The following is a 15045-nucleotide window of genomic DNA, read 5'->3' as shown; positions in this document are numbered from 1 at the left end:
GTGCTGATAAGTGTATGTAACATTTGTGCCATACAAATATCAGGCAATGAACATCTCTAACAACAGAGAATCTAAGTATCGCCCCTTGATGTTCGATGCTGTTACCATAGTTGAATCAACATCCTGGAGGTTACCATTGACCAGAAACTGAACTAGACCAGCCACATAAATTATAGTGCCTAAAAGAACAGGTTTGGAATTCTGTGGAAAGTAACTCACCTCATGTCTCTGCAATAGCCCTCCATCATTTACAAGGCAGAAGTGCTTGCACTGTTAACTTGTCTACATGGATGCAGCTCTAACAGCACTCTCTGGCACCTTTAACATTGACTCCCTTCACCATTGACACATAATGCAGCAGTGTGTATTTATCTACAAGATGTATTGCAGCAATTCATTGAAGGTCCTTTGCAAATTCCTTTCAAACACATGACCATTACCACAAAGTGGCAGCAGCTGCATAGGAACACTAAAACCTGCACATCCCCTCTTAGCCACTGATGAACCTGATATGGAACTATATTGTCATTCCCTCATTGTTGTTTTGTCAAAATCAACAGTACTGTGGGTGTCCCTATACTCTAAGAACTGCAGGAGGTCAAGAAGACAGCTCACCATTACCACCTTTAAGGTGAGTAAGGATGGGCAATATATGCCATGAACAATTTTTGTAAGAAGTTAATCATAGACTCTTTACAGTGTGGAAACTGGCCATTTTGCCTAATAATTCCACACCAACTCTCTGAAGATTATCCCACCCAGACTTGTTTTCCCCTACCCTATCACCTTGCATTTCCAATGGCTAGGCTACCCAACCTACACATCTCTGGACAGTAATGTGCAACTTAGCATGCCCATTCCACCTGACCTGCACATCTTTGGACTGTGTGAGGAAACCCACACAGACAGTTACCCAAGGCTGGAATCAAACCTGGGTCCCTGGTGTTGTCAGGCATCAATGCTAACTACTGCACCATCATGCCATGCCACCCTGGCTGTTAAAACAAACCAATACAGCTGACAGACAATGGTGAATGTTGAAACTAAAAGAAAAATGGCCTTTTTTTCCTAAGCTACAACATGTAGCTTGTCAATAAAAGCATGCATGTCATTTTCTTCTTCTCAGGAAAAGTTGCAGACTTTTTCGAATTGAAATGTCTGAGGACTTTTAAATAACATCAGATCATGTGCCAGGTTCGCATGTAATGTCTTCTATCTTTGAATTTTCAGTGATACAGATCACTCCCTGGTGTGCACTTGTATGTAGATGCAACCTTTAATTTTTTTTAACTGAAAGCACAAAAGCTGTCCTCATATTAAATCAACTAAACCGCCTACCTAGTCTGTGACTCATTTGCACAGGCACTCGAGGCACTCATTATCATACAGAGTGCAGAAGCAAAATGGAACATACTTGAAGACACCATCTACAATACCACACTCAACATGTGGGAAGCAAGAGCAAGAGAATTTCTGACTAATTCAGGGGTAACATTACTGTAATGAAACCTATCATTGACTACACTCCAGGTTTGCTCTCATTAAGCAGAAGTGGGATTTGAATGAGAAAATTCTGAATTCATTAAGAGCTGTGCATGTTTTCTCTATTACAATGTCACATCTCTGATATACATTTAAAAGAAATAGGTCATCTGTAGGTGCAATATAATAGTTTTGATTCTAAAACACAAACTTACAACAATCACATTTCCTAACTTTTAGCAGTCCCATAACGCAACTATGAAATTAAATGGTTCCTTCTCTTAATATCAAGCAAAATACCACTTTGTCACATCTACTCTGAACTGAATGGTACTGTGGAAAATTCAGTTTCTGGAGGAATGGAGGGTTAATGTCTCCCATGCCATCATGAACAAACAATCATGATAATGACATTAATTCAGTGATATTGATTCTTAAAACAAAATACATCTGTGTCAGGTGCAAGAATTGAAGATTTACTCACTTTGAAATTGTTTAAGAAGCATTCATTATTTCTGAAATAATTGCCATGATCTTTCCAGGTTTTATTGATTTTATTGTGGAACCAACATTTTCCGTTTTGACTGACATGACTGAAAAGATTGTAACTCCCCTTATTGATGAAGCATCCCACTCCAGTGCCAGTGGATTTCGGCGAGCCAGGTTAGTCAGAAACTAAGAATTGAGTCATCTGCTCATTTCCAATGATTGGAAACATTTCAAGAACTGTTCATTTTTATTAATGGTCACCTAGCTCGTGAAACAGAAGAGTATTCCTTCCTTTGCAAGCCACTCTCCCAAATTACTGCTGAAATTGGTAAAATGAACTGGCATTCAGTTTAAAGGAGCTTGTCTCTGCACTCTTGGGAGCTGCTGGTGAAAATGAATGAAGACAGGCGTAGAAAGGAACAGTTTTAAAGTGGAATGGAGGAATTTCCACTCTGGTTGATTTTAAATTGAAAGCATCCAAGGTGTCTGCCTCAAAATATATGGTCTGTTTAAATATGCAGATTGGACTCTAATTTATCACTGGGGTCCCAGTTTAAATTGAAATGTTAATGGTTATGCAATGCTGGCTGTCTGGCAAACTAACCCCACGAAGCGCTGTATTTCAGCAAGGTAATTTTAAAACATTTTGGCATTTCCTACAGGCAGCCTCTTTGTAAGGCAGTGGTTCCTGCTGTTTTTGGGGGCCAGTCCACGTGGCTCCGAGGCATGGATCAGTCATTTACCTAGACCCTGTACAAACAGAATATTATTTAAAATTGAGGCTCACCCCTCAGTGAAAATCATTACATGTAGATGTGAGAACATAAGAAAACAGGAGCAGGAGGAGACCATTTGGTCTTTTGAGCTTGCTCTGAAATTGAATAAGATCTGCCTTATCTGTTTGTGGCCTTAACTTCATTTTCCTGACTGCTTCATAACCTTTGACTTCCCTGGCAATCAAAATCTGTCTCACTCAGCCTTGAGTATATGCAATGACTGACACTGCTCACCGGTGAAGAAAATTCTAAGCACCAAAACTCCTCAGAGAAAAAATTTTTCCTCATCTCCATCTGAAATGGGAGATTCCATATTAAGGTCCAGTAAATTTCTAGCAATGTCCTACTGGTGAACTACCACAGAGTGCCACTCTGATAGGCAGATCTTCTTGCCTGCATGTGAATGAGGACTGAGCATATCTAAGTGACTTGATCAACATCAGTCAAATCTGTTCTAGACTGTATTTGCGAACTAACCTTGGATCACACTTTTAAAAATTGTTTGGTAATGCTTTTAAATTATGCACTATCAACAATAAGCAAAGCAAAACATAATTTAACATGAAGGCATCTTCATTCTAAAACTGAGTTGTATTTTGTAGAGTTTGTTATTAATCACAGCAATTCTACTCTCTGATCTGTTCCCACACATTTGTATAACAATTGATTTCTAAGCAATAACACAAGCTCAATAGTTCATTTCTAAATCATTGGTGTCAATATTGACACTCCCCACCACACAATAGGTTCAGTGGATTAAAGAGTAACATATAGGGAACCTGACCCCATATATCAGCCTTAACCACCATTTTCACAAACAGTGAATTATGAGCCTTTCCCAGGTCCCACCATGAAGACAGAACACTCATCAGCATATTTCAAATGAAGCTTTTCCACAGAATTTGTGAGACAGAGGTAAATTTTCCAGCCATGTTGGATAACACAACAGTGAAGTTAAATGGGGAACTGCAGGTTCCTTTTTTCTTTTGCAATTCTTCAGACAAAGCAGAGAGGTTAGCCCAAGGCCTTCAAGGGAATCTTTGACTTTCTGATTCTAATCCTGAACCTCTCTCCCCCAACTCAACTGCGACATCTCCCTCACTCCTCACCCAAACCTAGGTCAGTTCCCACCCCATATCCCTCAAGTCTCCTTCATTTCTGATAGCAGGTTATTCTCTCCAGTCTTGATCAATGTCCTTTCTATTAAATCTCGATTGGGACCTGCTAGCCCAACCCTAATCATTGTCTTCTCTAAGCTCCAGACTGACATCCAAGTTCTAACTCGACAAACCTTCTGTCACTCTTGTTATCCCTCCACCTAGCAACCAGCACTATTTCTCAAGTCTGGCAGGATCTTTGGTCATTTTCTGCCTTAACTGAAATCTCCAACTTTCCTCATAAATATCAGGCCAGTGTGTTTACTGGTGTCTAATATTAACCTAGTCATTTTCATTATGTCCAGTGTGCACAGTATTTCATCTACTGAAGTGAAACGGACAAATTTGAAAAATATACTGTCTGAAGGAAATTCTTCTATAAATTCTTCCCTGCTCGCTGTGGATATGAAGAGCTTTAAAAATATCTGGAGTGAAATATTGCAACAAAACCGTGAAAAATGGAAGGCATTGCATGCAAAAGGTAAGTAAATGGTGACTGTATGTACGACTTACTCAGTGATATATCAAACTTAATTTGCTATCATATATAATATACAACAGAAGTACTGAGATACAGGAGCAAATTACTGCAGATGCTTGCATCTGTACTGAAAGCAACAAATGCTAGAGATCACAGCAGGTTAGACAGCATCCATGAGAGAGAGAGAAAGCAAGCTAAGGTTTCGAGTCTTCATCAGAGACATTGTTACAAACTAATTTCACACAGTTAACATTTACTTTCACATTCAGGAGTTGCAGCTGACTTCTGTCTATGGGCTTGCCAGCTCTGGCGAAGTCCTGAAAGTATTGGTATCAGTCAGTCAGTCCATCAGCAGTAGTGTCCATCTGTCCTACTGGTATTGAGCCAAGCATACACAAAGTTTTACAAATATTTTCTGTGAGTTATTCTGCCCAACAGGGAGTGTGGATTTTGCCATCTTAATAGTCAAAGAAAGAAGTGGGCCACAGGAAACATTTCGATTTTGCCAATCCCACCAGGAGAAAACACCATTGAAAATGTATCACTTTTGGCTCCTCCTGGTCCTGATTAATTGCCTTGCTGCATTGGCTTGCCTCATGCCACATAGTTAAAAGCTGCATTTCAAGTCAGACGATACTTACAGGATCCAACATGTATATGTTAATAGGCATACTGTCGGCTTTGGGAGCAGCTCCTTGTTGCCTGCTCGATTAAGCAGGATGCAATTATGACAGAGCAGCCTTTGACAGTTCTAATATGTGTAAATCAGCAAGGAGGTTTTAATTACCACTGACCCGTTTGGGTTTTACGCGGGAATAGGACCGATTTGTCCTCAAGAAGAAGAAATTTCATATTTTACAAACCAGCTGAGCTGAGAAGATGACAAGCTGGGAGATTGCCACACTGGGCCGAGAGATCACCATGACAAGTCTGTGCTGAGGTCATATCAGGGCTGAGGGCGGGGGCTCAAGTCCAGGCTGAGGCCGGGAGTCCACGTACTTCAATGCAGTGCCTTCTGTCCAACTTGCCTTCACATTCAGCAGCCTCCACACTTGTACCAAAGTTGCCTTGCCAGACTCTCAGAGAATTGAGGACCCATAGAATCAAAATGATCACATTCTCTCAGATGATTTTTGCAGGATTGGGCATTGTTCCACCTCTGTGCCTGACCTGCTACCAGAAACTAGGACCAAATCTCCACAGAAACACTGAATGACAGCAGTCAATGAAAGTTACACAATTTTACTTGAGGTAGTTAATTTGTCTGGAGATAGCAGCAAAGCAGAATTCCCACCCACCCCATTTCTGATGCCACTTAGTGCTCTTTAATTGTGACATAGCGGAAAAAGACTTTCAGTTTATTATACTAATTCACTGTGTCATAAACCAGACCAAACCCCCTTCAGATGTATTGAGGAGATAGCCGAGACCCTAACTTTTATCCTATTTAAAGGCAAGTATAGGTGCTATGTTGCAGAAGTAATTCGATTAGTTACGTTACTCAGCTTTAAGCAAAACATACTTTATTCTTACCCTACAGTTAAAATACAAACAAAGCAAAGAAGCATTGTTAAAGCTTTAACTCTTGGAAAACTTAACAGAATATTAGATTATTTAGCTACTAAATAGTAACTGTTCCAAATTAGTAACATCCCGTAAACACATCTTTCCCAAAGGCAAATTCCAAAAAAATAGATTGTCTCACGTGTAATTCTGGCAGCAGAAAGAGAAAATCCTGGTCGGGAGAGAAGAGACAGTTTCCATAGCCAACTTCATAACACCAATAATTACTAAATGCTAAACTAAAATCCTGGTTCTGTGGGAGCCTGGCCCCACCCATTCATGCTGCTTCTATTGTTAAATTTTTTAAAAAAGAAAAGGCCTCACAAGTTGTTTACTTTATTGGCTTCGAATGCACAGCTCATCACTTCTGTCATAAAACTTTCCTTCAAAAAAAATACAGGACAAAATTAACCTCTTAACGGGATAGTATCATCACAACTGAGACAAAATTTCTTAACATGAACCTACAAAGAGTTTGAGAAATGTAGGAAGAAAGGTACAGAATAAATGTATGCAATTGTAACTTAATGGTTAAAATAGGTTAATATTTGAGAAGTAATTAATGTTCACAAATACTCTAACAATGCCACGATGTTTTGTTTGTTTTATTAGATACTGAAGAAAAAGCCAGAAAAGAAACTGAAGAAAAAGAAAGAGCAGAGGACCAGGCAGCACTCGAGAAGAAAGAGCGTCGCTTTCTCAGAGAACAAATGGCGTCACAGGAAAAAGACAATGAAGAAAACAAAAAAGATCACAGAACGACTTTCATCTCGACTGCTAAGAAGGATGTAAGCTTTTGGAAAACTGAGAAAGGATCTTGCACTGTATCAGAAGGCAGAGCACGGCTTATGCAGAATGGTGAGTCACAGCTTCTTTACATTTGCATGATCAAATCTGAGATTTTTATACTTCCAGCCTCTTAGCACAGATTCTTACAATGCAGCAGCAAGTCATTCGGCCCATTACATTTGCACCTGCTGTGGGATGCTGGATAATTAGTGCTACCACTCTGCTCTTTCCCACTATTTCAATGTTTCAGGTATTTGAATCAGTGAACTTTTGATATGCATTAATGACCTGGACTGTAGGTGGCCTTTCTTAAACTCTCCAAATTACAAAATGGAAATATAATAAAGAATGAGAAGGATAATCACAGCCCTCAGGAGGACGTAAATTGGTGAAATGTTCAGACACTTGGCTGATGCAATTTAATGCAGATTAACATTCAATCAACCTTTATTCTTCCCTGCCTCATAACAGCATGTTTAAAGAAAGCACAAGATAATTGATGGAGTATCTAATTAAACAGAATTTATTGATTATGTATGTGTGATTGGTCCAACTAAAAAAGGAAGGTTGGATTATATGGAGCCTGTAAGCGCAGCGTGTGGGTGACTGAATTTGGTGGGATGTGAGATTTTCATTTCTGACAGCAGGTTGAGAGGCAGAGATTAAGCTTGCAGTGTTTTTGTAATGTGTTGGGCCTCATGCTGTTCTACGGTAGATTTGTACTTGTAATACATTGCAATGCCATGAATACTTATTAACTTTTCTTTTCAATTATGCCACATTGTTGAGGTAATGTCAGCAGTGAATGAGGCACCTAGGTCACCTTAGCGTACAAGTGTGTAATTGTGCAGGCTTGTCTGAGGTTAGCAGTCTGCCTTGTTGAACTCTGTGGCACATGAAAGCAGGTGTGGGAGCAGACAAAGAGCAGCTTGCATGGAGACTCAGGACTGGAAAGGGCAAGTCTTTAGTGAGCAAGGCTTAAGTGAAAAGGAAGGGTTGGGGTTCAGGACAGTGGAAGAGTGGAAAGGAAAGCCAAGGAAACACAATGCATATATCTATGATCAAATAAGTATACATATTTAAGAGAATCAAGTCATAAGCATATGAATTATGACCAGAGTGAGACACTTGGTCTCACAATCATGTTCTGCCACTAAGATCACAGCTGATCTGATTACTTTACATTTCTGCCTATTCTCTACAATATTCATTCTCCATGTTTATGAAGATTCCATCTACCTCTGCCTTAAAAACATTGTTCAAGGACTCTTCTTCCACCACCTTCTGAGACAAAAGGTTCAAAGACTCAGCGTAGTCCTGCAAGTACTTCATTGAAGGAAATAAATCTGTCATCCTTCCATGATCTGGCCTATCTGTAACTCAAGGCACACAGTGATGTGGTTGACTTTTAACTGTCTTCTGAAAGGGCCTGATTAGAGACAAAACAAACTGCAAATGCTGGAACCCAAAATGGACAGGCAGGAAGCTGGAAGAACACAGCACGCCAGGCAGCATCAGGAAGTGGAGAAATTCCACCCTCCCCCCACCAACCCCTTTATCTGCAGCTCCCCCTACACCCAACCCCAATCCTGAAGAATGGTTACATCCAAAATGTCAACCTCTCCACCACCTGATGCAGCCTGGCTTGCTGTATTCTTCCAGCCTCCTGCTTGTCTATTCTGAAAGGGCTTGGCAAGTTACCCAGTTGCATCAAGCTGCTATGAATTTAGAAACGAAGGATTGAAACAAAATGAGTCACTTGCATCAATCTAGGCACAGGAAATGAAGACAGCAAATACAGTCCGATTGATCCTGCAATGTCCACATTACTAACATCTAGGGGCTTGCATCAAAATCGGGAGAGCTGTTGCATGGACTCTTCAAGGAATAGCCTGCCATTATAATTTTCATGAAATCATGCACTACAATGTCCCAGACTTCACAATCACCACCTCTAGGACTGTTATGACTCCACCATGTAGCACAGTGATATATTGTTGGGAAGGAAATTACCTCAGAATCATTGACTCTGGACCCCATTAAATATTGTGGTATCAGCTCAAACAAGACAGGGAAACCTTTTGCTCATTACTACTTACTGCTCGTGGATATCTACCGGACAATATGGAACATTGTCCAGTATGTCCTGTGCACAAAAAGCAGGACAAATCCAACCTGGCCAATTACTGCTGTAGGTGCTGAATTGTAATTTTTTCAATGCAATCTTCCAGTTTTGGAATGAAATTGGTTTTGTTACCATGTTCATTTGCGATAGTCAATACAAAGGATGGCACGGTGGCTCGGTGGTTAGCACTGCTGCCTCACAGCACCAGCATCCCAGGTTTGATTCCAGCCTTGGCGACTGTCTGTGTGGAGTTTGCACATTCTCTCCATGTCTGCGTGGGTTTCTTCCTGGTGCTCCAGTTTCCTCTCACAGTCCAAAGATGTGCAGGACAGATAAATTGGCCATGCTAAATTGCCCATAGTGTTAGGTGCATTAGTCAGATAGGAATGGGTGGGTTACTCTTCCGAGGGTCGGTGTGGACTGGTTGGGCCGAAGGACCTTGTTCCACACTGTAGGGAATCTAACCTAAAACCTTTGTGACTTGTCTGTTTCCAGCACCATTAGGATAAGTGAGTTCCAGCTAATACTACTCAAGCCACTTCATGTAATTATCCATCATGAACTTAAGGCAAAATCTTACAGGGAGCTGAGCAATGTAAGTTATGGTGGGATGTGAGGCAGAATCAGATGGTGACATAGGTCTCGCTCCATCTTTTGTATGATTAGATTAGATTACTTACAGTGTGGAAACAGGCCCTTCGGCCCAACAAGTCCACACCGACCCGCCGAAGCGCAATCCACCCATATCCCTACATTTACCCCTTTACCTAACACTACGGGCAATTTATCCTGGCCAATTCACCTAACCTGCACATCTTTGTGACTGTGGGAGGAAACCGGAGCACCCGGAGGAAACCCACGCAGACACGGGGAGAACGTGCAAACTCCACACAGTCAGTCGCCTGAGTCGGGAATTGAACCGGGGCTGTGAGGCAGCAGCGCTAACCACTGTGCCACCGTGCCGCCCACACACGTGAGCAGTGGTGAGTTGCCAATTAAGGGAGCTTATTGTTTCTTAAGTGCCATGTTAACAATCCAACTTTACTAATTAATATTCAGCTTCTAATACATAATGTGCCAAGCAAGCAAAATGTTGAAAAAACTCAGCGTAAAATCAGAGTGGATGCCTGATGGATTTAGTTCACCACTTATTCCAATGGATCTCCACATTGTGTAGGACCAAAAAACATGGTCAACACCCATATATGCCCTTCAGCCATGGACATTAACATCTGGCATTTGCCAACCTGTCAACAGCATTATGGCCCCACTCAATATATTTGCAGAATTCTCAAGAAGCATAGCACACAGGCAACTGGTATTGAAAGATTGTAGCAGTGATAACGTGCACAGGGACTGATACCCAATCATGGATTAGACCAGGTGGTATCTCAGGCTTGCTCACTTGCTCTTCCAGTGCTCATTTCCTTCGCACCCACCAACGTGCTCGCACCATCAGTGCTTTGCATCATATTGTCTTGCCGTGCCAATAAATGACAGTGCATGAAAAGGAAGCTTATGTTGCTGATCGGTATTCCTCAGGTAAGGGACTGTAGATCTTTCTGTATGGCAGTGCGCTACATCAATCATACACCTACACCATATGCCAGCTGTTAATGGAGCACACGCAATGTGCAGCAAGCAGGCAGCCATGTCTCAGGGTCTTAGGGAAGCATTCTCTACTGAAGTCCATGGTGGTGGCCTTCAGTCAGGTGGCACAATTAGTCAAGTGCAGCCTTTTGTATCAGTCCAGGGGATTTACCACAATCAGACATCTGGTCACTGTGTTCTAGGTCAGGGAGTCTGTACCTTCTCAGGGAGTGGGTCATGGCCAGCTCTTTGACTCCATAGTACAAGGAGCTTAGAGTAACATAATCATAGCAATATATAAATACCAGTGGTTTGGGAATTTTTGCCCTGGGCTGTCCACTTAGGTTGCTTCAAGAGCTGTGACACAGGCCTCCCTATGGCTCTGTCCATAGAAACTGAAGGGAAATGTGATGTTGGTGATGGTTTATAGGTTGGGGTGATTTGGAGGCCATCGCCACAGGACATAAACACAGCAAGTTATTCCTCACAACTGGGGATTGTAGACTGGGAGAAGCAGGGATAACAGTTGTGGAAAGGGGCAACAATGTCTAGACGGGGGGTGCAGTAAATCATGGAGGAGAAGGGAGTCATGTGATAGGGAGCTTGACCATGGTCAGGAACACCTTGGCTTCAGGGAGAACAGAGTTAACGTATGGCCACATCTGTATGATCATCACATCTGTCAGCAACTGGGCAGGAAAGGTAGGCAGGTACATGCTCATTTAGATAGGTTGACTGTAGACCTGAGGTGGTGTGAGGCCAATTGGGCGTTACAGGTTAGGCTGCCAGGAAAGAGGTTTGGATGTTTGTGCCTCATGCTGAAAGCCACTGGTTGAAGAGCGTTACTGTCACCTTCCATTATGCTGGAAATCACAATGGGGAAGAAAATGGGCCACATCCACACTCAGACTGGGTGATGTGTCTCAACCTGAGGGAGATAAGGTAGCATCTGAGGGAGATAAGGACCGACAGATGTTCGACATTTTAAAGGGAAAGGACATTATACACAGACCCATTCATTGTACAGAACACAGACCTGTGGGTTCCCAAATCCCTGGCCAGCCTAATGTATTGCTGTGAACCTTGCTGATGCAGACATTACTGACCATCTCATTCATGCAAACACATTTGGACACAGAGGCTGAGGAAGGAAAGGGATACTAGAGGACAAGAGGCAATGATGTCAGCGGTACTCACTGTCCTGTCTACACCTTGTTCCTCTTGCTTCTGTATGCTGCAGCAGACTAAAACCAGACATCCATCTATGGTACATCCTATGAGGACATGAAGTTAAGCTTCATTGTGGAATGATTATCTTCAGCACTGTGTAGAAAGACAAACAGCAAGCTTTAAGATCAAAGCTGTGCCACCTATTATGTGATGAGACGTGCCTTTAAGAGGGATTTGTTCTGTTCTGTTTCTCTTGAAAACAAGTGCTGTAAAGCTGGCGCTGAGGTGTCTGCTCCAGGTAAAGCTTTGGGTTTCTATTAAAAGAAAAAAGAAGCATGAGTGGGTGGAGTCAGATGCACATAGACCCAGGGTTTTAGTTTTTGCTTTTGCTTGTTGAAGTTCGGTTTTGGAATGACTAATTGAATCACATCTTGGATACAGCACCTTACATTTGCCTTTAAATAAGTTAAAAGTTAGAGTCTAGGCTATCTCTGTGATATGATTTGGGGGCATTTGGTCTGTTCCATGGCAAATTGGGGGCTCATTTGAGGCCAAAGTCTCTACTTCCAGGTTGGTTCAGGATTATTGGACTCAAAGAAAGTGAATGGTGAGTGTTGGTGTTCTCTTTTCAATTGTTGCATTCAGTCGTTTCAAATATGGTGTGCTCCTATAATAATGGCTCTTTCAAAGGCGGAGAATTAACTGGGTGTGAGAAAAACCACTTGGGGTGTTTGACAGGTGAGTAAGGGCTGAAAATGTGTTGCCGGAAAAGCGCGGCAGGTCAGGCAGCATCCAAGGAGCAGGAGAATCGACGTTTTGGGCATGAGCCGTACTGGCACACTTTCCTCATTCCTGAAGAGCCTGCTGGGCACACTTTCCTCATTCCTGAAGAACCTATCACCCTTACCTTTACCTCCTTCCACCTATTGCATTTCCAACGCCCCTCCCCCAAGTGCCTCCTCCCTACCTTTTATCTTAGCCTGCTGGACACACTTTCCTCATTCCTGAAGTTCTCCTAGAAGGTGAGTAAGGCAAAGCTTTTGGAACTGGCAGTCAAGCTGAGGTTGAGGTTATCTGTGAAGAAAGGGGAAATAATTGCAGTGATAGCTCAGCATTTATAATTGCCAAAAATGCAATTGGAGTAATTGGAGATGCAAAAATTTGATTACAAATGAAAAAGAGCTTGAATGCCAAAAGGAAATGAAACAGTTTGAGTTATGATTCAATGCTAAAGAAAAAGAAAGAATAGGCCTAGCAGAATAAAGGAATAAAAAGAGGCAAGAAAGGGATAAAGAGAAGAACAGGAGAAAGAGAACTTATGAACTTCGGGGAAGTTGGAACTGAAAAGTTAACATTGATTTCAAATGACAGAGGTGCAAGCGAAAGATGGGATTAGTGATTAGGACAGTGATGGAGACGAAGTACATTGTAGCCAAAGGTTATCTGGGGATCTATTTAAATATATCCAAACATTACCAAAGTTCAACGAGAAGGAAGTAGAAGCCTTTTTTCATTTCACTTGAGAAAGTGGCTAAACAAATTAAATGGCCACCAGCCATGTGGGTATTGTTGATCCAAACAAAATTGTTTGGTAGGGCTAGTGAGGTATTTGCATCTCTATCAGAGGAGGTATCTGGGGAGTATGATGAAAATAGATCAAACATATGATGCTCTGAGAGAGATGATTATTTTGGAGGAGTTCAAAAATTCACTTCCTGAAGTAGTGAGAACTCCTGTGGAAGTGTAGAGAGTTAAAACTGCAAGATAAGCAGGAGGGTTGACAATTGATTATGAGTTGGTTCATAAATCAAATTTTGGCTTCCACAATAAATTTCAATCTATAAGAGATAGAAATTGAGGAAAAGAGAAATCCTCAGGTTGTAAGGGAAAGGGAGATCTCATTTAAGGTAGTAAAGATAGTTTACCACAGGTAAACCAATGAGGGGGAAGAGAAGTAAAAAAAAAACTCAGGTGTTCTCATTGTGATGAAGTAGGCCACATGAAGTCGCAGGGTTGGTAGTTTATAAAAAGAACTAGGAAGATGGATGTGGGAAAACAGGATGAGCCAGTGAGTTTTGTTAAAGAGGCAAAGGAAAGCATTGGGGAAGTTAAAAAACCACAGAAATATGTCCAACACGGCCAGAGGTTGGTGTTAAGAAAGTGCCAGATCTCTCTAAAGCATTTACTTGCATGGTTAAGGTTTACTCATGTATACCAGGAGGCGTAGGTAAAGAAATTAAGATTTTAAGAAATATGGGGGCAAGTCAATCTTTAATGGCGAGAGATGAGGAGTTATGTAATTCAAAAGGAGTATTGTCAGGAAAGGTAGTAATATGTGGAATGCATGCTGAGAAAGGCAGTGTTCCATTATATAAGTTAAGGTTGGAGAGTCTGGTGAAAAGTGTGAATTGATGGTAGGAATAACAGAGAAATTCTCTGTTCTGGAGTTACAATTTATTCTTGGCAATGATATAGCTGGATCACAGGTGGCAGCATCAGGATACTGGACTTTAATAACATGGTGACAGTCAGGGGCAGGGCACCATTTTAACAGTTGATTACACTCAACAAAACCGTTGGTTATTAACTGCTGGTACTTCAACATGATCTCAGAATCTGTGATCAAATGTATATCTGTGTTGTTCACCAACCAGGATATCACAGCCAGGATACCTTTTTCTATGATCTTTATAGTTAAGTATTCATTCCAGCACTGTATAGAATTTGTGACCACATTCTCAGCCTGTGAAGTACTCAATGACCTCATTAACCTCCCGGAAACACTCCGACATGTGTCAGATGATCTGGTCTAATGTGGTTGAAAAACCGGTGGAAATTCAAACAGAAGAGGTGTCACAGTAGTATGTCCTGGGATTTTTTTTTCTGACTGTATGGTAACAAGGTCACAAAGTCGCAAGTTGAAACGGGAGGAGAAATCAAAGAGTAAACATAAGGAAGTTGAAATTCACTTATCAGAAAGTATGGCTGAGAGAGAAAAGACAAGGGCAGGATGAGGACGATGTGGATATTTTTAATGCAGAGAAATTAGCTGAGTTAAAACGGAAGATTGAAAAAAATACAGCAGTTGTATCAAAAACATATACAGAAGAAGAATCTGAGTGTAACCCAGAATGATACTATATTAAAAACAGGTAATCATCACACACTCAGGTGGATGAAAAATGGGCAGAAGTTCATCCAGTTCTAATACCCGTGGGGTTCTAGGATAAGAGGTGCTGTGGATAGCACATGAATTACTAGTAGGAGGTCTGGGAGTAAGTAAAACACAAGCCAAAAAAGAAGAGCATTATTATTGAACTGGACTGCAAAGGATGTGATTGAATTTTGCTGGACATGTCACATGTTTAAAGTAGTAGGAAAACCACAAGGCAGTGTTAGAACCAACACCCTTAATACCCCTTC

At 41.4% G+C, this 15045-nt stretch overlaps 1 protein-coding gene across 1 annotated transcript in view; it reads left to right on the top strand.

The window, feature by feature from the left end:
• The window catches only part of LOC132815176 (dual specificity calcium/calmodulin-dependent 3',5'-cyclic nucleotide phosphodiesterase 1A-like), a 579100-nt gene extending 564343 nt beyond the window's left edge, over positions 1-14757 (top strand). Inside the window, exons 14-17 of the mRNA XM_060823990.1 lie at positions 2025-2145; positions 4210-4385; positions 6561-6736; positions 14599-14757. Of these exons, the coding sequence (XP_060679973.1) occupies positions 2025-2145; positions 4210-4385; positions 6561-6736; positions 14599-14757 (632 nt within the window). The remainder of the gene's footprint in view (positions 1-2024; positions 2146-4209; positions 4386-6560; positions 6737-14598) is intronic.
• The last annotated feature ends 288 nt before the right edge of the window (positions 14758-15045 follow it).

Source organism: Hemiscyllium ocellatum, chromosome 4 (assembly GCF_020745735.1).
Source record: "Hemiscyllium ocellatum isolate sHemOce1 chromosome 4, sHemOce1.pat.X.cur, whole genome shotgun sequence".
NCBI lineage: Eukaryota > Metazoa > Chordata > Chondrichthyes > Orectolobiformes > Hemiscylliidae > Hemiscyllium > Hemiscyllium ocellatum.
This window is presented reverse-complemented; position numbering and strand designations above follow the sequence as displayed.